Source organism: Barbus barbus (genome assembly GCF_936440315.1).
Source record: "Barbus barbus genome assembly, chromosome: 40".
Lineage (NCBI taxonomy): Eukaryota > Metazoa > Chordata > Actinopteri > Cypriniformes > Cyprinidae > Barbus > Barbus barbus.
Window position 1 is genome coordinate 14,884,717 of NC_136718.1, and position 23,420 is coordinate 14,908,136.

The following is a 23,420-nucleotide window of genomic DNA, read 5'->3' on the forward strand; positions in this document are numbered from 1 at the left end:
AAGTAATGTAACTGATTACATTAGATTTTTTGGATTACTTTTCAAAATTTTTAATGAATGTTTTCAACTGTATAATAATTTTCAAACATTTAAAGCAGGCAGGGATGACCTTACTGTAGTGTTCAACATTACTTACTGTCAGACTTTCAAAATTCATTATTGCTTGAATTAAGATTATAATAATTTAATTTTAAAGCATAGCCACCACAAAATCAGACTTTAGCACCTCTTTATACTTTGAGATCATTCTGAGGTTAAATACACAGTTAAAATCATAAGATATAGTTTAATAGCTATGATACTGTTTTTGAGATCAAATCTTTGAATAGCTATGACAGCTGTATGTGTGCGCATGTTTATGTGGTTTATGAGGACACAAATTTGTATAATGACATGGGTATGAGACAGAGGTATTACAATATGAAGGTGGTTTATGAGGACACTGCCTATGTCCCCGTAATTCAAAAGGCTTAAAAAACATACTAAATGGTGTTTTTTTGAAAATCTAAAAATGCACAAAGTCTCCTGTGAGGGCTAAGTTTAGGTGTAGGGCAATAGCACACACAGTTTGTTCAATATAAAAACCATTACGCCTATGGAGAGTCCCCATAAACCACAAAAACCAACATGTGTGTGTGTGTGTGTGTGTGTGTGTGTGTGTGTGTGTGTGTGCGTGTGCGTGTACAGGTTTATATATCCTGGTGGGGACTTAAACCTGAATACACAGAAGGACTCGTGTCACGGTGGGGACCTAAATTGAGGTCCCCATGGATACAAAAGCTTATAAATCATGCGTATGATTTTTTTGAGAAAGTAAAAAAAGTTTCCTGTAAGGGGTAGGTTTAGGTGTAGGGCGATAGAAAATACGGTTTGTACAGTATAAAAAACATTACGTCTATGGAGAGTCCCTACAAGGATAGTTGACCAGACTGTGTGCGTGCGTGAAATTAAGATGTAACTAATGTAATTTTCATAAGTAACTTTTTTTTCTCAGTAACTGTAACAGATTACAGTTATATTTATTTTAAATCAACGTAATTCGGTTACATGTAACTAGTTCCCAACACATTATTTTATGTTGTCAAAGCAGTACACGCACACACGGTAATAGAAAGCAGAAATAATAAAATACACGTTTTTACCTTTATTTTAAAAAAGGGCTATTTTTGAATCATCTGATGATAAATCATGTAATTATGCGAACATTGTGATACGACAACAATAAAGAAGGTTACTATTTTATATTAGTGTAATATTATTACAGTGTTTAATAATAACAACTCCTATTTATTTCGTTTTATATGGAACTTTATCACTAATATTAGCTGCTTTTTATATTTCAGTTCAACTACGTTTATTTATCTACGTATGGAATGTTGTATTTCATTTTGACAGAAATCACATGAGTAACGTTGAATTTATATCGTTTCAGTTTCACTGTGTGCAAGCCCAGAGAGCGTGACGTCATCGCCAGCAAGATGTAAACAAGGAAGAAAATCCGGGCGCCGAGCGAGCAGAGCCCCGGGTTGTTGATTAAAAACCAACTCATCTCAGTTTTTTACGCGTTTACTGTATATTACTTCCACACATTAATTAACAAATATTTCGTCATATTGAAAATCTCTCATAGTCACAAACACGTTTAATACCGAATTATTGCCAGGATGGACCCCAAACACAGACATATACTTCAGCGGAACAGGCTTAATATAGTCACGGCATTAAATCCTTCAGACATCTACGATGGACTTTTGTCAAAGGGGGTCTTCACCCAGGACATGATCGATGAAATACAGGTAACACTCATGTCTTCGTTTACATAAATGGGAAACTGAGAACGGGATTATGAAAGTTCATAAAGGAACAATACAATTTGTTATTTATTCACTCACCCTTATCAAACCATTATGAAACACAAATGAAGAATTCTAAGCATAATAACTGTCAAAGTCATCATTCACTATAATTGTATGGTAACATGATGCACTGAAAGTGAAAGGAATCTCAGACTGTCAATCTGCTTAACTGTCATGCTTCATACAGGATGTTCACACTCCACTTGTTAGTAATGCATATTGTTTAGTTTACAATTATGAAGGTAAGATGATATGACCATTCATGTGTGAGTGGTTCCCTTATTGCAAACCTGCAAATGTGAAACATGTTTGTTCTCCTAACAGAACAAGATACCAAGACGTGACAAAGCCAGACAACTGGTGATAGACTTGGAGACGAGAGGGAGTCAGGCTTTCCCAGCCTTCCTGGAGTGTCTACGAGAAACGGGCCAACATGACCTCGCAGAGCTCCTTCAGTGTGGTGGTGGTGCTCGTCTGCCTCCTTCTGTCCCTGTACAGCCTTCGCTGATCCCTCTGCCAGTCCGTAAGTGTGTTATTTCCATTAAAAACACAGGATTTACTTGGATATATTTACTTAGGATGTTCCCATAATACAGTGGAACATAAAACGCCCTCACCTACCCGTGATCTTCTTGAGCCTTACCTGTAACTGGCATTCTGCAATGAATTTTCCCTAAAGTATATTAAAAGATGTATAGAGATATCTTATTTGATCTTATGATTCAATGCAGAAAATCCAAAATATGCAGAAAAACCAGACAGACCTGATTTTACTCCATCACGGTTAGAACCACTGAGACCAGATCGACTGCCTGTGCCCAATCCTCTTAGCCCATGTGAGTCAGTCCTGTTTTAATTCTCAATAAACTATGTTAGTTCTCATCTGTTATTAAAAAGTAAAGTGCAGTTTGGTTAGAAAGCATAACCTTTGGATTTATGCATTTACACAGCTTTTGAAACTCAAGTGGTTAGACCAACCAGACCAAGGAGAGACAGTATACAGGTAACTGTGTTCATTCTCAGCGAACAATCCTGAATGTTTTAAAAGTTATTCATTCTTAATAATTCACTGATAAATGTGTGCAAGTGATTCTCAAAATGTATATGGTTTCCAAAAAATAAAAAATTTAAGCAGCACAACTATTTTCCACATTGATTATAAGAAATGTTTATTAACACCAATACTATAATATTTGTTCTGTTCAAATGTTTGGAGTCAGTGAGATTTCATATGGCTTCTAAAAATCCAGCTTTGCCATCACAGGAAATAATTACATTTCAAAATATAGTAGATAACAGTTCTGTCATAACAACTCTCTGAAAGATTAGCATGGTAATATTTTTATAGCAATTTTAATGTATTTGGTCTTGGTGGAATAGATCTGCTACGCAGCTGCTGATGAGGCAGAGCAAGTACCGAGACTTGCTATTGTCAATGCATCCACAGACATGCTGCTGTGAGCATCTAAGACTTCCTGTTGCTGCACATATAACATGCATGAAATTACCCATAGCAGATCTAGACAGGTGGAGCTGGGGAAGGTGGAGGGTTACTGAAGCATGCAGCAAACTGCTACAGCAAACACTGGCCAAGTATTTGAATGTTGAACAGCGAGCTCATTGGCTGCTGATGCAACAAAAATCAATTCGCTGCACCATGTGAATAATGATGTGATTATATCAGACTGAGTTAGGACTTAGCCTGCGCCAACCGAAGTTTCATGACAGAACTGTATTTATTTTAAATTGTAATAAAAGTAGTTTTTACTGTATTTTTTATCAAATAAATACCACTTTGGTGAACATAAGAGACTTCTTTTTAAAACAACGACAAAAAAAAGAAATCTTAATTGCACCATTGTACGTAACCACCCACTTAATATTTTTTGTGCAGTGCTATAAGATGGATGCCAGTCCATGTGGGATCTGCCTGATTATAAACAATGTGGATTTTGACCCAGACTGTGATCTAAAAGATAGAAAGGGGTCCGACATTGACTGCAACAAGATGGAGAAAAGATTTAAAGCTCTCAGCTTTGAGGTTATTGCAAAAAGGAACTTGAAGTACAAAGTAAGCACAGTGCTTCCTCTTCTTCTCACTGTAAACAAAGCAGTAAGATAAAAGTCTGTCTGTCTTTATTACATTTTAAAAATGAAAAAAATAAAAAATTCTCCCCTCTCTAGCGCATAAGACACGAGATGGCATCTTTAGCAAAGAGGGATCATTCTGCGTATGACTGCTGTGTGGTGATCATCCTTTCACATGGTACTGAGGTAAAACCAGTCACATATTTTTTCAAAAAAAGAGGATATATGTTATATTTGTCTTCACATTTATGAATACTATTAGTTTTCAACAAAGAAGTACAACCTGCAAAGCAATTTTATTTGCTTCCTCCTTTTTTGTAGAACACCATCAAGCTATCCAATTACAAAAACATTAGTGCAATTTTCTCATTCTGCTTTGGTGCTCGACATTTCTCTAATGTTTAGGCAAACCACAATCGTTTTCCCGGAGCAGTTCATGGTGTTGACGGACCAGCTGTCCCAGTTCAGTTAATCACAAACTACCTCAATGGCCAGAACTGTCCTTCTCTGCAGGGCAAGCCCAAACTGTTCTTCATCCAGGCCTGTGGAGGAGGTGGGCATCTCAAAAATCTTTCACAAGTCTTGTAGCTAAAAGATGTGGTCACATTTGCTATCGTTCTGCAAATTTTCATGTCATTTGATCATATGTGATTAGATATTTGCATGAGCGAACTTCGTTTTGGCCTTATTTAGTTCACACCAGTTCATTCTTCATTTTTGCTTGAAGTATACTGGAGCCTTTAAGCTAAGCTTTTAAAAACACAGTGTACACTACAATCTTCATGCTCACAGCATCCTGGATAACAATATTTTAATGATTCATAAAAGATGAATCACTGTCTGGCTTAAGCTAAGGATCATGATAGTATTACAGCTCACCATGAAGAATTTTCCCCACGCAAATTTTGCAACTGGTTCAAGTTGAATTCACAGTGTTGACCAACAGAAAACTGCTTGGTTTGTAGGAGATTTCTGTGTAAGCTGTGCTTCATACATCGCTACATTATTTATGATAGATAATGGACCTTATCCCAAATTTTGCTAATGTGACCACACCTAAAAATAATCAGAGGTTTTTAAATATAACATTTCCTAGTGTGCTGTAGTTTTTCAGATTATGCTAACTTTTTTCTTCTCACCTGTAGGTGAGAAGGACACAGGTTTTGAGGTTTCTCCAGATGAGGTAGAGCCCTCTATGGGTGGGATAGATGATCAGATGGACGCTATTCCCATATCCTCCAGCAGTGACTCTCTCAGCACGTCTGATGAACTTGATGCTCGGGCCACTTTGCCCACACCCAGCGATATCCTGGTGTCCTACTCAACCTTTCCAGGTCTGTGTTTTGGTCATTACAGAATTACATGTTGTGCCATAAATAGTTTTTTGGTTGATTTAATATTTCCCTTTTGAATGGCAAACACAAGTAAATGACACATGCTAATGCATTTGCAGGCTATGTCTCCTGGAGGGACACGCAGGCCGGATCCTGGTATGTGGAGAATCTTGATCGTGTGCTTGAGGAGAATGCTGCCACGGATGATCTGGTGACCATGCTAATGATGGTACGTCTTTGTCCTGTAAAGCTTCTTAAAACAACTGATAGATACAATAAATATGTCTTCAAACATGGAAAAACCACACCAAACCAAATTATGCAATAATAATGCTACCAGTTGGGCTACAGCAGTATTATGGAATGTTTCCATAACAAGCAGTAGATATTCTGCTATTTTATTTATTGTTCTAACTTATAGATAATTTGTTTAAAAGATTTGACGCCAAGGAAAAACTATAGTCTGCTCCTCAAACTGCATCGCATACAAACTCTTCCTATTGAAGTGCTATATTTTCACTGCTGCTAGACATAAAATTCATTCATACTTTTAGGTTGCATTTACACTGAAACAAAAAATCTGATTTTTAAATCACATGTGATTCAGATTGGATATTGTCGGATCTGTGCATAAAGCCCTGCAGTGTAAACGCAGCTTTAGGTTTGTGTCCTGTGTCCAAAAAATAAATAAAAATAAACTTATTTTAAGTTAGATTAATTACATAGATTAGTTAGATATTTAAGCAAAAATAGACAATATTAATATAATTCGTGCCTATGTAATATACCAAAATGTTTTGGTTTGATTTTCAAGTTCAAATATATATATATATATATATATATGTTTTGCATTAAAATAAGTTATATATATGAAATATCTATTTTCTTTAGGTAAATGATGCAGTCTCCCAGATATCTGCCAAAGGCCTGTATAAACAAATGCCCGGATCTTTCAACTTCCTCCGAAAACTTCTCTACTTTCAGTCTTCACGGTCATGATTACTTGAAGACTTTTGTTTTTTTTTGTTTTTTGCTGCAGTTGGAACACTGCCATGTGCTTGATATAATGTGATTAAAAAAAAAACATTTGTAATTTTTTACATCATAAACTTAACCACGTGAACAGACCATTTGACTGGAATTTTTGTTTTTAACATGATTCTATTTTTAGAATTCTACATTTGCAAGCAGAAGGTAAACTTCACAAATATAAACCACTAAAAACATGTAGCTTGTTCATTGTAAAAGTGCAGATGGATTTTTTAAACGTTCTATAGTGCACAGCAGTAGGAGGACAATAGACTTTTATTGCAGTTGTGGTTCAGTTGTGGTATTTTACGGTGGTTAACTGTCACACTATGTTCTTAAGAAATACCCAGTTGCATACAAATGAAACTTATAGTTCAATTAATGAGACTAATATAGTCACAAACAGACTTAGATTTAGATTTATCATGGGAAACAGATAAGACACTCAGGAGAGGAAGGAAATGAATAGGTCCTCACACACTTAACACCAATAAAACCCATATAAGAGCAATAGATCTGTGTGAGAATATGAAAGCAAAGCTAGGTCTCACTTAACATTTTTAATAATAAAGTGAATTTCAACTGTTATTAACTTATTTGGTGCTAAGTAGGTGCCATCTGTTGCAAAAACAGAACATATCTGTTTTTATTTCCTCCTTTTGTGCTTCATAAGTTTGGATGGATTAAATAAATAGGAACAGTGCAGCTGCACAAGTGAACAAAAATGACCTGTGATGCAATGTGATCCATACAAGCCGCTTCTCCTTCCGTTAAAGGAAAACTGAAAGGTCATAATGCTTATCTTGGGGTCAAAGCAGCTCAGTTTAGATGCATCAGAATCAAAGTGTTTTCCACTACCTACTTTTGTTTCAACCTTATTATTGTCGACTTGTGTGGGAAGATCTTCAATGGAAACTGCCACTTACTTTCAGATTAACATCAGTCTAAACAGGCAGACATAAATAGCCGTTTCTGAGGCACATAACCCCCAAATAAAGCATTTCAGATAAATGGCTGCTTGAATCCAAATTGAAAAGATAGTGTTTGTGAAAGTGAGAAAGCACGGTGAGGGAGGAGGGGCCAGTAATGTGAAGTTTTACTCAGCATTCAGTACACTTACTGTCAGCAACAGTGACTGAGTGAGGAAGGAGGAGAAAGGTCTTGTCTTTCTCTGTATCTCACAGTGCTTGTGTGCGAGAGAAAGACGGTTTCTCAGGACTTTGGACAAGCGATACTAAGGGAGTGTGGAATCTGTTTAAGAGTATAAATTGAGAATGCCAATGTGAACGTCTGCAGGATCTAAAAAGGTAAGTGTTGTGGGTTTACTTACAAATACAAAAATAGCATGATTTTGTTGTTTTATTATGTAATTTATTTTGTAGTTGTTCATTTGCATGTGTTATTTGGTCAGATTTCATACATTACTTTTGACTAATACAAAATGCATATAAATAGATAGAGATAAATCTTATGGCAAGAAAACTGATTAAAATTTGCTTGTGGTTGCGAAACATGCATGTTTAATTCCTGAATATGTCTGTTTGTCACATTTGGAAATCTGAAATCAATTATTTCGGTGACCGTTTAGTTACTTTCATGAGATGTAAATGGGGAAGTTTCTGTGAAGAATGATAGAAGGAGAGAGTCTGAGGGGGTAGCCTGTTGTCATGACTCATGGTGAGAGTGTGCTGCTGCAGTCTGATTTGCTCTTAACACAGGAAGTCTGCTACCTTCCCCATTTTTAGACTCCCTAGATGTGCAATTTGTTCACTACAATTGAACAATGCACTGTACATCCACTGTACTTTAGGTCACTGCTGTCACGCTTCTGCTGGAGATTACAATCAACACATGAATAAGTGCAATGTCTTAATATAGAATTTGTTTTGGATTTTGTGTGTGTGTATATATGTATGTATATATATGTGTGTGTGCTTATTCTCAATTTCTCTTTCTTTTGAATCTGAATATATTATACAAGACATTTTATATGATGTTAAATGATGAGTGTTTACTTTATAGTCTTCTAGACAGCAAAATAATTATTCTACACAATGGTTGATTGCCTCAGGACTTGTGGTATTGTAGGTTTACAAATCAGCTAAAATGGATGAAATGATAATATGAATGTGAAGTCTGCATTAAAAGTCAATGTACATGTTTCTAATTTCTGTGGTCAAGATTGGTCAAAATGGATCAAAATATAAAATTAAAAGCATGACGTGCTAATGAAAATCTTTTATATTCTTTAAACTTCTACATGGCTTCTGTTCATTCACCTAGCTGGAGCTACAATGTCGTCCCATGTCAAACTGAGGAGGGACAGAGTGGGGACGGCGGACTATGATACACAGATTAAAGGTAACAGATGTCCTAACATTGGATACACTTTAAGATTTTGGAGCAATGGAAACCCAAACTATTTCCTTTCCAGTAAGATTAAATTTGCTGATCAGTTTCTGTTGCAAGTTTTGTATGTGCTTCCAAAACAGATCTATCTATCTATCTATCTATCTATCTATCTATCTATCTATCTATCTATCTATCTATCTATCTATCTATCTATCTATCTATCTATCTATCTATCTATCTATCTATCTATCTATCTATCTATCTATCTATCTATCTATCTATCTATCTATCTATCTATCTATCTATCTATCTATCTATCTATCTATCTATCTATCTATCTATCTAATTTTAGTTAGTTAGTTAATTAGTTCAACTTTGTGAAGTCAACATGTTCCAGTTAACTGTTTTTTGACACCTGTCAAATGAAACAGATTAACCGATCTCTCTCTTTCTCGCCACTAGAGGTGCGTTTGCAGCTGGCAGAGCAGTTGAGAATATTTGATGGTCAGGTGGAGCAGAAGACTCAAGTGTTCCAAGATCTGATCGATTATTTGCGCAGACGAGGCGAGATTGAAGGGGAGTACGCCCGCTCACTGGACAAACTGTGTGACAGGTTCTCCTCCAGAACCAGGAAGTGAGGATATGAAAAGAAAAAAATCACTATTAATGCATGAAAAACTTGTCAAGAATCTGTATATACAGTAAAAAAAAAAAAAAAGTAGGCACTTATGACACTCTTAAAGAGCAATTTATTTTAAAGAGAGATACCCCAAACATAGCAACCAAAAAATGGCACAATAACATATTATATATATAATTCTATATATACTACCTATCAAAAGTTTGGGGTCAGTTAGAAAGTTTGGTAACACTTTACAATAAGGTTCAATTTGTTAACTTGGCTTACATTAGTTAACATTAACAATGAAAAATACTTTTAAAGCATTTGTTAATTTAGTTCATGTTAATTTCAACATCTAGTAATACATTATTAAAATCAAAAGTTGAATCTGTTATCTGTTATACTAATATTTAAATGGTTGCACAACTAACATTAACAAAAAAATAAAAAATACTGTAACAATTGTATTGCTTATTGTTAGTTAATGCATTAGCCAATATTAACAAATTATTGTAAAGTGTTACTAAATATTTTTGACATAAGTCGTATATGTTCACCAAGGCTGCATTTATTTGTTTAAAAATACAGTAAAATTAGTGATATTGTGAATTATTATTACAATTTAGAGTATTTTTTTCTATTTCAATTTATTTTAAAATGCACTTACTTACAGCAATTATTTCAATTACATACCTTTTGTAACATTATAAATTATTTTTCTGTCACTTTGATCAATTTAATGCATCCTTTCTCAATAAAACAATACATTTCTTAAAAAAAAAAAAATCTTACTGACCCCAAATTTTAAACAGTAGTGTATATATTTTGTTTCAGACTTGCTGTGTACACTGTAAAAAATCAAATTAACAAAATGTTGGAAGGGCAAAAATATTTAAGTTGAGCTAATTTTATTGCTTGGCCTTAGTTGAGAGGATAATATATATTAAGTCTACACAAATATATTTGAAAAACATTGAATGATTATTTTCAAATCCAGTCAACAATTAGCGATGCTAATGTTGACTAAATTAATAAAAACACATGTACGTGCACTATAAAACTTCAGTAAAGGTTGAGCCAACTAAAAAATAACAATTCAGGCAACACTTTGAAGTCAGAAATTCACTGAACATAAAATTTCTATGGAATTAGTTACTAAATAATATTTTTTTACAGTGTATATATAGCTGTGTATCTGTTGCTTACCAGGAACTATCTAACTCAGTTCTCTATTTCTATGCCCCTCAGGAAGGAGCCTAGCCATCAGTCAGTGGTTAACTGCTGGCAGGTGTTGTTGATGCAAACACGTCAGGAGAGCAGAGATCACAGTTTCTTGAGTGACAGCTACAGCAACACTGTGCCTCAGCAGCTTTCACACTGTGTTGAACATGTCCAACGCCTGTCCAAACGGGTACACACCCACCATCACACATACACAACATCTCGCTCACACACACACACATTTTCATATCCTTCAACATTTGCAAAAACAAACACCCACACACTTGAAGGAGCAAACATGCCCACATATAAACGTGGCTTCCTTTGCACTGACACTTTGCAGACAATGCACAGAAATGCCTTTGACATAGTCACCTGCCACTCGCCTTACATTGTAATACAAATACATTGCAATATAATTTATCTTTCTGTTTTTTTTTTTTCATTGTTTATATTTTTCAGAGCAGAGACATTTGCACTCAGTTACAGGATGGACTTCTGAAGGTCACCGCAGAACTTCATACGGTGAGCTTAACCCTTCATTCCTCTCATCGAGCCACATTTTTCTTTCAGAAACAATGTTTACTTGCGTTTAATGGATGGTAAAATGTCACTGCAAACCTCATTCCTATTTTTGTTGAAAACCAGGACTTGAAGACTTATTACCAATACTACACTGAGTTCCTGTCTGCAGAAAGCAAACTAAAGGAGGCAGTCAGACTGGAGGAAAAGCAGAAGCAAAGTGCTTCTAAAAAGATGGAAAGACAAATAGAGAAAGTATATCTCCATTTTTAATACCTAAATATGAAATGGTTGTGAATGAAATGGTTATAATTTAGATTTATTTAGGGTTTAGTACAAGTTAAGCTCAATCAACTAATGTTGGTTGCCAAAAAAGAGAGAGAGAGGGGGGGGGGGGGGGGGGGGGGGTATATTATTTTCTCTCTCTCTTTTTTAAATTTTGTATATATTACCATTCAAAAGCTTGGTTAGGTTATAAGGTTTTTGAAAGAAGCCACTATTTCTTATACTCACTAATGTAATTTAATTAAAAATACACTAAGAAAAAAGGAATGTTATGAAATATTATTATACAATTTAAAATAATTATTTTCTATTTCACTGTATTTTAAAGTGTAATTTATTCCTGTGATGGCAAAGCCAAATTTTTTGCAGCCATTACTCCAGTCTTCAGTATCACATGATCCTTCAGAAATCATTATAATCATTATAATATTCTGATTTGGTGCTCAATATTTAACATTTCTTGTATTATCAATGTAAAAAAAAATTTTTTTCTTTACAATCTTTAAATATTAATATTTTTGTGTAAACCGTGAAAAGGCCACAAATTATGAATTTATTCCCTCATTATAGTTATCTCATGCCTATGTTATTATTTTATTATTTTGTTCATGTTGTTTTTAAAGAACTTTAGGAATGTGTCAGAATTGTGTTAATCAACATTATGGCACAAAAAAATTGACTGGTGACAGAATCAAAGGAAGCAAGAGACACTGTTACAATGTTTTGCCTGCATGAACATGAGCTGCATCCTCCACTGTGCAGAGTGATGTGGGGCAAGTGTTCGCTGCATCTGACTGGCAGACTATAGATCATAGCGGTTAGTTATTGTGGTCGCCATGTGTGATTTGACATGTGACTCACTGAATGTGTGTGGATAAGTGATTGTTCCAGTAACATCTGAGGTTACATCTCACCACTTTATTTGTGCACAGAGGCAAGGTAAAGTTCAGGAGATTCAGCTAAAGTGCACAAAAGCACGCAATGACTACCTCCTCAACTTGGCTGCGGCAAATGCATGCATGAACAAATACTACCTTCAAGATCTCTCCACTCTCATAGATGTGAGTTCATAACATTCAGTCTATATAATCAGGTTTCAGTACTGAGCAGGTTGAACTCAACCTCTCATTGCATGTCCTCTCAGTGCTGTGATCTGGGTTACCACCAGTCCATATCCAAGGTGTTTCATTTTTACATGGCCAGCCGCCAATGGGCCCAGCAGAACTTGAGCACTGGGATGCAGCACCTGGACACAACTGTGTCGGAACTGAACCAGAACCAGGACAGAGACACTCTCATGCAGACCAACATCTCTGCCTTTTGCCTGCCCCTCCGCTTTCAGTACCAACCCTACGAAGGCGACCAGGTACTTCTTGATAATATGTGTCTGTATAAGTGGAGAAATGTGTGGTTGCTTATGTATGTATCCTTTTCCAGGTGGTTGAGGTGTCGGCAAAATGTGAGATGATGTGTGAGCTGGTGACTCGCTTCCAGCAGCTGCAGTCCAGGCTGTGTTCAGTCACCACAGATGTTGAGGAGGTACGCAAACCCAAAGCACCACATGCGGCACTACTACTAAAATATAGGATAGATGTAGGGATATTTGGGACGAATGAATGCTGTATCTTTGTGTACTCATTATAAATCGAATGAGTCTGTTTGTCTAAACATGAATATGCATACAATTTATTGCAGTCTGGCAAATTACTTCAGTCAGCTCAGTCTTCCATGTTGGATGGTATTGTAGAGGACACCTTTGGATCTACCCCAGACTTTCTTAGTTGCTCATCATCACCAGATGGGAACAGTGATATATCAGTCAGTAAGGCCTATCAGCTGAAACGCAGAGCCAGCCTTCCGGACACTGAGACTCTGTACTTCTCGGTAATCATACATCTATACATTTTATATATATATATATATATATATATATAAATATAAATTATTATTATTATAAAATATTTAATATATTAAATGACATTTTTAAATACTGTTGTTGAAAACTTTCTGTTTGTCAAAGAATCTGGAAAAATGCATCATGGTTTCCAACTAAAATATTTTACAAAATGCTTTTCAACATTGATAATGTATATAGATATAAATATATACAGTGGAGATCAAAAGAACTTACAATTTCCTAAATTTCAAGGTCACTGCTAAGTCCTGTTTGAAGGTTTCCTAACACGAGTAGAAGGGTAGTTTTTAAAGCATAAATTAATTGTATTCTGAAGCAAAGTACGAAAAACTTAAATGAGATATTTGAAAAAGAACTGATCGAAATTAGAGAACACTTACAGATACCTACCTACAAGTTATTGGTGTTAATCTGGCACCTCGCATTTTCCTTAACTATATGACAAACCTTGTTTAACTGACAGCATTCCTCCAATTGTAAGATGGCTGGCAGCTCTAAGGTGATTGCAACACTGTGACAGGAGGTTGTCCAGACGAAGGCCAAAGGGATGACCTTTTCAGCCATTGCAAGAGAAGTTGGTCATTCCAAATCTGTGATTTCTCAAAAATTGCAGGCTTACAATGACACTAATTCATTCAAGTCCCCTAAAAAGGCTGGTTGTCTACGTAAGACAAATGAATGAGAAGACAGCACAATAAGGAGAATCTCAATGGGGAATTGGCTCAGCACTGCAGCTGGAATTGCTTGCCAGAACAGCGCTGAACAGGGTATGGATTTGTCTCTGCATGTTTAAGAGAAGTCAGACTGAAAGTGCACTCTGCAGTGACCTGAAAGGCTAAGATCACCTTTGCTGAGAAGCATGTTGTGTAGAGAGAGGGGAACTGGTCCAGGGTTCACTTTAGTGATGAGTTTAATTTATTGAGGTCTTATGGGAAACATTTTGTTCAGTGTCCAACTGGGGAAAGACTGAAGCCCAAGTGCGTAAAGAAGTCAGTGAAAGGTGGAGGAGGACGTGTCATGATTTGGGGGATATTTTGGACGTTGGACCTCTCATACAGCGAAATTGCAGAGTGAATGCAAATTTTTATCAGAGCCTCCTGTAACAGCATGCAGTTCCTTCCCTGCAAGCATTGCTCAATCAGCCTGCAATTTTCATGAAAGACAATACTTCTGTCACACTGCAAAATGTGTAACAGTTCCTTGACGCTAAGAACACTGAAATAATGAAATGGCCGGCCCAGAGTCCCGATCTAAACCTGACTCAAAATCTCTGGAAAATCCTTGGTGACAAAATTATGGCTAAGAAACCCACTACAGTCACCGAACTATAGAAGGGACTAGAAGGAGAGCGGAGCAAAATCACACCAGAGCAGTGTGAGAAACAACTGATGTCGTGTGGCCACAGATGTGCTTAAGTCATTCAAAGCAAAGGCCTCTACACTTCCTCCTAATTTCTGAGAGTTGTAACCTTTAGTTGTAATCTTCTTTCATGCTACCGTGGTTACTGTTCTCTGATTTTGATCACTGTGTTTTTCACATGTTAGTGGAACAGTGGTATACCTACAGCTAATATTCCTTCAAATTTTGAGCTATGAAGATTAACAATATTTCAGAAAAAAAAAAAAAAGTATTTATAGATTATTATACAGTGGCCGAGAGAGCTCAACGAGCTGCAACTTCAGAAAACACATGCAAATAGAAAAAGCACCAGCAAATCAAGAAAACATCATCAGTTTGACAGCAGGTGGTGCAAATGCTCACAACACAAATAAAGAAACACACTGCAAATGCTCACAACACAACCAAATAAATTTTATTTGCAGCACGTCTCTTTGTTTGGTTGTGTTGTGAGCATTTGCAGCATGTGAGTTGTAAAATTGAGGAAGTTGTTTTCTTTATTTGCAGGTGTTTTATCTATTTGCAACGTGTTGAGCTGTCTCGGGCTCCGTATTATTCTCTAATTTTGATCTTCACTGAGAATATATATATGATTAAAATTAAACAAATAATAATAATATGCAATCTATATAATATTTTTTATAATGTTTATATATATATATATATAAAAACAATATATATATATGTATATGTAGTTAGTAGTAGTAGTAGTAGTAGTATCTCTATTGTTGTTTTTTGTCTGACATTTTCTATTTCATGTGACTATATTGCAGAAAGTCAGGGACCATCTATGTAACAGCTCTTTAATATCAAAACTGGAAGCCAAACATGACCTGCTAAAGGTTGCCATTCAGAAAGGTGGAATAATTTCTCCTTATTTTACAGAAATTGTTGTAATGAAAAAATGTCTTCAGTTTTGTTCTTCTGGTTATTTTTCTTATCAGCTGAAAGTGTTGCCAGTAACCATTCCAGGTAAGGAAACTACGGCTTAAAATAGATAAATATGTTCTATGTCAAAACATTTGGCAATATTCCTATGTTTTATTGGGGGTAACAAGAGCAGTGATGACTATAATTAAACACTTCTGTTTATTTAGAACACGCTCCAAAAGATCTGTGCGTCACAAAAAGAGCTACCCTGGAACCCAGATCAGCCAGAAGCTTTTCAATGGGGATCTACTATCATACATCCAAGTAAATTTATCTGATTCAGGAAGCGTTCTGGATTCTCTCAAAACAGTTCAAGGCAACTGACTCACTCTGTGTTTCCTCCCTATTAGGCATCGGGACAGCTCATTCCTGCAGTGGTGGAGAGCTGCATTCGGTTCATCAACCTCAATGGTAACTCTAAGTCAGTAGATAATGCCTCTTTCTACCATTCTTTCCATCTTAATCATTGTTTTTTTTCTCTGGTAAGGTTTACATCATGAGGGATTGTTCAGAGTGCCGGGATCTCAGATGGTGGTGAATCAGATGAAGGATGTGTTTGAGAAAGGTATGTGCATTGGGTGATGATATTATCCTCCCTTTCTCTGAGCATTAGTAATAGGCTGTGATTTGTGTATTGATTTGTAGGCGATGACCCACTCGCTGATGGGGGGTGTGACATGGACTCTGTGGCTGGAGTGCTGAAACTTTATTTTAGAGGACTAGAGAAACCCCTGTTTCCTGAGGACAGTTATGAGCAGCTGATGGAATGTGGGCGTAAGAGCATTTTACCACACTATTATGTGCTTGTATGTTGACTGTGTGTATGTTAGCTTTCCTGTGATAAGATTCTCTATTTAAACATGAAGTTTGGGCTGGACATATTGCAAGGCTGGTTTTTAGTTAGCCAGTAGGCTTTCATTTGCAATCTATTTAGTGCCTGATTAAAAATCCAGCAAAATTGCTTCTTGGCATACATTACCTTTAGATTTTATGAGACTAAGATTTATTTTTAACAAATGAATGTTTATTTGGCAAGGATGCATTAAACCAAAAATGACAGTAAATACATTTATAATTTTACAAAAGATTTCTATTTCAAATAATAACTGAATTTTTTTTAATGGATTTTTTTCATTGATGAACAGAAAGTAAAAAAATAAAGTAGAACATCTGTTCTCAACATTGATAATAAGAAAGGTTTCTTGAGCAGCAAATCAGCATATTAGAATGATTTCTGAAGGATCAGCTTTTCAAAAAAATATATATATATTTTAAAATATTTTTAATTATTCTAAAATTTTAAATTGAAATATTTCACATATTACTGTTTTTACTGTGTATTTATAATTAGTGCTGTCAAACAATTAATCACGATTAATTTTTTTAATATTTACATGTATTTACATGTCTATGTTTATATTCATATAATTCATATTATAAATAAATATATTTAATATATGAACATATTTTCTGAAATATATACATGTATGTGTGTGTATTTATATATACATAATAAATATACACAGAACACACACATATTATGTAAAAAAAAACTTTATTTTGAATGCGATTAATCGTGATTCATCGTTTGACAACACTATTTATAATACATGCAGATGTATTTTTTACCGACATCAAGCATTTGATTGGTAGTTACATAAAATAACTTTTCAATAATTGTAAATCATTCTTTGATTTCCATTCTTTGATTTAAATTTTAAATGGCCAAAAATATATTGTACATATATATATATATATATATATATATATATATATATATATATATATAAAAAATTTTTTTTTTAAGACATTCAGCCAAGTATGGTGACCCATACTCGGAATTCGTGCTCTGCATTTAACCCATCTAACGTGCACACACACACAGCAGTGAACACACACACACCGTGAACACACCCCCGGAGCAGTGGGCAGCCATTTTATGCTGCAGCGCCCGGGGAGCAGTTGGGGGTTCGGTGCCTTGCTCAAGGGCACCTCAGTCGTGGTATTGAGGGTGGAGAGAGCGCTGGACATTCACTCCCCCCACCTACAATTCCTGCCGGTCGGAGACTCGAACCCGCAACCTTTGGATTGCAAGTCCGACGCTCTAACCATTAGGCCACGACTTCCCCAATATATATATATATGTGCGTGCGTGCGTACGTATGTTTGTATGTATGTATGTATGTATGTATGTATGTATGTATGTATGTATGTATGTATGTATGTATATATATATATATATATATATATATATATATATATATATATATATATATATATATATATATATATATATATATATATATATATATATATATATATATATATATATATATATACACTGCTAGTTATATTTTATATTTATTTGAATTTTAAGTACTGCTACTTTTATTTTTCTAAATATGACTGATTTTGCTATTGCCTATTGGTAGTTGATTCTTATTTTAGAGGGCGTTTTATTGGGAAAAAGTCAATATTTTGGTCAAAGAAAAAGGCTGACCATTTTAAATGTGTATCTGATAAAAATTTATTTTTGTCAACTTCCAGTCGTAACAGCAATGAACTAATTTTATGGAGTATTTAACTTTACTTCCCTTACAGAAATAGATGATGAGACAAAAAAAGTATCACAGCTGAAGTGCGTCATCTCCTCATATCATACCTCGCTCATCATTGTAATGAGATATGTTTTTGCATTCCTTCATCAGTAAGTATTATAAGGTGTCATTGGGTTTTTCCCTTTATCAATCACAAAAACCCACATCTGAATGTCTGTATGTGTGTCTAAAGTGTCTCCCAGTACAGTGACGAGAATATGATGCAGCCCTATAATCTGGCAGTGTGCTTTGGTCCCAGTCTGGTGAGGGGGCCAAACAACGGCGATGCAGCAGAGCTTCAGCGCATCAACTCACTGGTCAAGAGCATCATTATCCAACATGAGAGCATCTTCCCTAGCCAGAATGAATTGCCTGGGCCAGTGTATGAAAAGTGCATGACATTAGAAGATGACATGTAAGAATTAAGCTCCGTCTTTGTAGTGTACTGTACATACATACTAAGTAACATAAACATGATTGTTGGTAAAGCTGCTTTGAAATGATGTGTATTGTGAAAAGCGTTATACAAATAAAATTAACATGACTTGATATTTCTCATGTCTGCAGTGAGGCTGCAGCAGAGGAAGGAGATGGAGAATCAGAGCAATCGCAAATGAAAGAAGCAAAAGATGGTACAGTTGACATGATTTAATTATCAATATTTGGACTAGCAGAACTTAACTAATTCATTTTGGTCTGTTTTGATGTACAGAGCTGCAGGGAGTAGCCTTGTTCGACTACACAGGTCGTTCTTCAAATGAGCTGTCCTTTAAACAAGGAGACCGTCTCTTCCTACACAGCAAAGCCTCCTCTGATTGGTGGAGAGGGGAGGTGAATGGGACAAAGGGTCTCATCCCAAATAAATATATCAGTGTGTCATGGTAGGTTTTCTTCTCTTGGATCCACATTCGTCAAAGAAGAATGGCAGATAAAATGCTTTGCAGTGCACTTCTTATAAGTATAATATACAATAAATATATGAGCACATTTTACTAAAATTCATATGGGACTTTCTGTAAAGCTTGTCTGAATGAACAACAGTAACCAAAGGGGCGGATCTTTGCAAATGGTCAGCTGAAGAAACTGCTTATTGATTTCACTTCTTTTTTTTTTTTTTTGCTGGATTGTCCATAATCAATGCATTTATACACCCATTTATGTCATTGTCTTTTGGAGTTTCATAATTGTGTTGGGTGTTATACAAATTAAAGGCATTTAGAGGACTTGTTGATTTAAAATACTAATAAAATGTTACTCAGGAATAGCACACTTATCACTATTGAGTCAATGCCACAATTATTTACTACCAACCGCAGTCTGGAGTGTCCTAACACTTCTCAATCCTCTCCCTCTATGTTGGTTAGCATGGATGGAGGCCAAGATCAGAAGGGGAAGGAAACTTTGAAATCCAGCGGTGGCAGACAGCAGACAGAAGAAGAGCAGAAAGCAGAGCAAAGTACACGGTAAAGCACTCAGATTGTTTTGTGTCAACTGCTGAATGTAAAGACAAACTATATGTATGTGTATATAACATGTGGATGTTTTTGTACTAGTACAACAATAGGGTGGTTATTCTTAAAAAAGCTCTATTATTCTTGAACCTAATTGTTGAATTCTGTTCAGTTTACCATGTGACTTATACACTGTCCATATAAAAACAGGAAAGAAACAAGCATGTAATCTAAGTGAACTTTATATGAACACCATTTTTACTACATCATGATGATCAAAGAATAGAACTTCAGTCTTACTGCATAATGATGACCAATGACTTTCTATCTGTATTCTTTTTCCAGGCTCAAGGTCACAAGTGACAAAGCGGGAGTCGGGACAAGTCATGTCACTTCTGGAAAGGTTTTGTTACAAATACCCACAGGACAATATGCACAGCCAGGAAATTCTCCAGGAGCTCTGCGGAAAACATTACAGTGTGTAATTAGTTTACTTGCTTTTTACAGAGATTTTAATATCACAGATTCAAAATCAGTAAATTTATAACTTTCACAGCCCTCAAATGAGACGATGCACTGCCGACGGAGGAAGCGGAGAGGAATACTCAGCAGAAGTGGATAAGGTCAGGGCATTTAAATATCATTTATAATCCTAATGAGTTCTCCGCACTACCTCTATTAAATTGTATTTTTGTCAATACTACCTTGCAGGATGTGCATCACATGATGCACTCAGTGTTTAAAGAGCTCCTCATTCGCCAATCTTCCCCAGATCAAAACACATCTACATCCTCAGAGATCACCTCCTCTGTGCAAACGCTTCCAAACAAAGGACCAGGATGGAAAGGAAAGGGTTTATTTAGATCAGCTGACCATACAGACTGAAAAAACTGTGTAAACAAAGTCAGAAACACAAAAATCTAGGTGAAATATCAGTTTGAGTGAGAGCTCAATCTCTGTTTATGGTATATTTTGTACAGTTTAAATAGGTGAGTTTAAGAGGCACTTTTAATTAAATTTAATTCATATTTGAATTTTTTAGATTTAAATGTGTTGTGACCGTAATAGTACATTAAGTTGCCATTTTCATTTTCTTTTTAACACACTTTGTTGTAACAAGCAACTTTTTTTTTTTATAATGTGAAAATTACAGCACCACACCTCCAACCTAAAAGATATAACTAACAGTCCTGAGATATCGTGACAATCTCTTTAAATCATAAAACAAAAAAGCGTCCAGAAGAGTATAAAACACGTGAACAATCCATGATTAAGTTTTCTCATTCTTTGTAGCAACAAACTTAAAGCTGCTACCCACAACCTTTCTTTGTGTACGGATATAACTTGATACAAACATGCAAATGTGATATTTCCCGCGAAACTCTACAATATAAATCCTTATTATAGATTTCTGAAAGTGTATTTGGGTGATATAAATTCATGGTTTTAAATTTAGATTTTTTTCTGCACTCTCCCATTGATAACATTTGGGTATTTTTATATAAAAATGTACATTGTATTACAGCCTGTTAAGTCTTTATTGATGCGCTTCCCATATATGATTCATTTTGCACTACCACAGTGTTAATATTTGTAAGCATTTTGATAAAAGCTCTACAAAAGTTTCCTTGCACAGCCACGTGGATAGGAAAAACTGAAACTGACAGGAACAAAAAAGAACTTCAGACCCGCCAGTGGTTCAAAACATCGTCTACAGCGCCTCTGTGGTAGATCACATACAACAGACCATTGTCTAGACATAGGCTAGAGATACTGTCGTCCCACAATTCCTCTATATTTGGTAGCAAGCTATAGATTTTCTAATTTTGTTAATTTCCTATTGATATTTATATTGATTTTCACTGGTGTCAATGATCTGAGCTCTTGACTGTGTCCTGATAAAGGGTCCTACCTGTTCAGATGTTTCCATAAACAGCCAGAAATGATCTTGTCCCTGTAACGACCATGAAAATGTGGAAAATGTGTTATTGAATCACTAAATGTAGGCCTAATCATTGCAATATTGTATAGTGCCATTGTACTGTATGTTGTTCATTCGGTTTTTGAACTGATGTAAATACTTGACTTTTTAGTATAGTGCAAGTTATTAAATAACAGATGATTTTTACAAAGTTTGTTACTTTTCATGTTAAAGCTAAAAGCCAATTGTAGTGCAGACTAATAAACACCGGAGGGCAGTAAGACTCTTCAAAAATGAGCAAAGTCAGTAGTCATAGTCATCAAAGTTGCAATTTCTTCAAGATTTAGTAATATATTAATAATTTTAGTATAATGATCATTTTTCCAAAGTATAATTACACAAATCCACAAACATTTTTCTTTCCATAAAAACGACAGTATAATTGCCTACAAAAGGTACAAGTTACAAAACACTGAACCAGTGCTTTCCAAACTCTATAGTCTTCATTTGACAGTTTTACATTTCTATAAACTTTATAGGCCATTCATAACTTTTCTATAATACTACAACACTTACAGTTATTTGCAATTATCTGTAAGTGCAAACAAGACAGGCTTGTAATGTCAGAATGTAATGTCTGGCATTCAAAAAAGTGTTTCTTGTCTGTTCAGTATCCAGCAGCGTGCCAGTAACATGGCCAGCTGCCAGGGCGGCCTAAGGTGAACTGAACCTTAAGGTGTAAGTAATTTCATCCTTATTAGAGAGTAATGCTCGAAGCTTATGCAATACTGTAAAATAAACAAGCGGTCCTTGCAGAAATTCTGGAAAACATTCCTGCAAAAGGCTCCTAAATAAATATTTTGGAGATGAAATGGGGTACAAACTCATTTTATTTTGAGCAGCTTTTTATTATGTATAGGCTGGTTCTATGTTGTATCCTCATGCATGATCTGATTTGGTGTGCAAATGATTTTAGCAGCAGCAGATTTAAACATCTTTATATTTATTATTCTTTCAGCCCTCTCTCGACAATTATATACAAGTGCTAATGTAGACCAACTGTTTGTAATCATGTTGTATACATCCATGCATCGGTGAATGTGGCAATAGTCTTCATGCAGGTTTTATATTACATGATGTGCACGCTGTTATTTCCTATTCATCATACTGTAGTTTTCTCAGCTGTGTTTTGGGATATATTTTAAACAGTTACACAGAACAGAACTAGAATAATATACTTCATAATGAAAACTGTAAACTTTGTTTTGAAGGACTCTGCTGTCAGAAATATAATTATTTATATATGAGATTCCCCAGATGCTTTTGCTCTGAAATGGAAAAAAGAAAGAAACAAATGTTGCGGACAACACTTACCATGTGGATTGAACATTTCAGAATCCATCACTCCGACATGAAAATTACAAAGTGGAATTCCAATCTTTCCTGGACTATTTTGAAACCTTAAATTCATACTGTTTATTGAGTGATATATTTATAAAAAGAAATCTGATTGATTTTCTATGTAAGTTTCATTTTATATTTGACCCTAATTACTTCTTTACTGAAGGGTCGGCCATCTCTCAGCAGACATACTCCTTATTAAATCTCTAAAACGGCCAGAAACGGCTATGAATTAGTGAATGACCTCGGTCACAGAACGCCATCCAACACTGGCAGGATTTCTGTGGTCCTCCTGAACCACAGCCATTAATAAGCCCTGCGTAGCTGTCTTACAAACCCTATGGGATGAGAAGAAATTATGGTTTCATTCATAGGAATGTTTCATTGATCCAGATTTGTCCCACATGACCCTGGCTTTCAGGTTTGGACTTCAAAACAGATGTACTTTGTTTGTTTTTTTGCCACATAAACAGTGTTTAATAAAGCTCAATTCACATT

At 35.4% G+C, this 23,420-nt stretch overlaps 2 protein-coding genes across 2 annotated transcripts; both read left to right on the forward strand.

The window, feature by feature from the left end:
* The first annotated feature begins 705 nt into the window (after nt 1–705).
* On the forward strand, nt 706–7,614 carry LOC306859982 (caspase-9-like). Its single transcript, XM_079401453.1, has 10 exons — nt 706–1,796; nt 2,181–2,379; nt 2,588–2,692; nt 2,807–2,859; nt 3,751–3,927; nt 4,041–4,130; nt 4,350–4,497; nt 5,090–5,278; nt 5,398–5,507; nt 6,170–7,614. Exons 1-10 carry the CDS (start codon nt 1,665–1,667, stop codon nt 6,275–6,277), a joined length of 1,311 nt encoding a protein of 436 aa, XP_079257579.1. The 5' UTR covers nt 706–1,664; the 3' UTR covers nt 6,278–7,614.
* Nucleotides 7,406–23,420, forward strand: LOC306859981 (rho GTPase-activating protein 4-like). The gene is made up of 24 exons (XM_079401452.1): nt 7,406–7,614; nt 8,591–8,668; nt 9,122–9,293; nt 10,530–10,692; nt 10,965–11,027; nt 11,151–11,279; nt 12,242–12,370; nt 12,454–12,675; nt 12,747–12,848; nt 13,005–13,193; nt 15,396–15,480; nt 15,567–15,594; nt 15,720–15,816; nt 15,903–15,963; nt 16,040–16,117; nt 16,198–16,326; nt 18,154–18,259; nt 18,343–18,564; nt 18,717–18,781; nt 18,862–19,030; nt 19,514–19,612; nt 19,946–20,077; nt 20,157–20,223; nt 20,312–23,420. Exons 2-24 carry the CDS (start codon nt 8,602–8,604, stop codon nt 20,483–20,485), a joined length of 2,748 nt encoding a protein of 915 aa, XP_079257578.1. The 5' UTR covers nt 7,406–7,614; nt 8,591–8,601; the 3' UTR covers nt 20,486–23,420.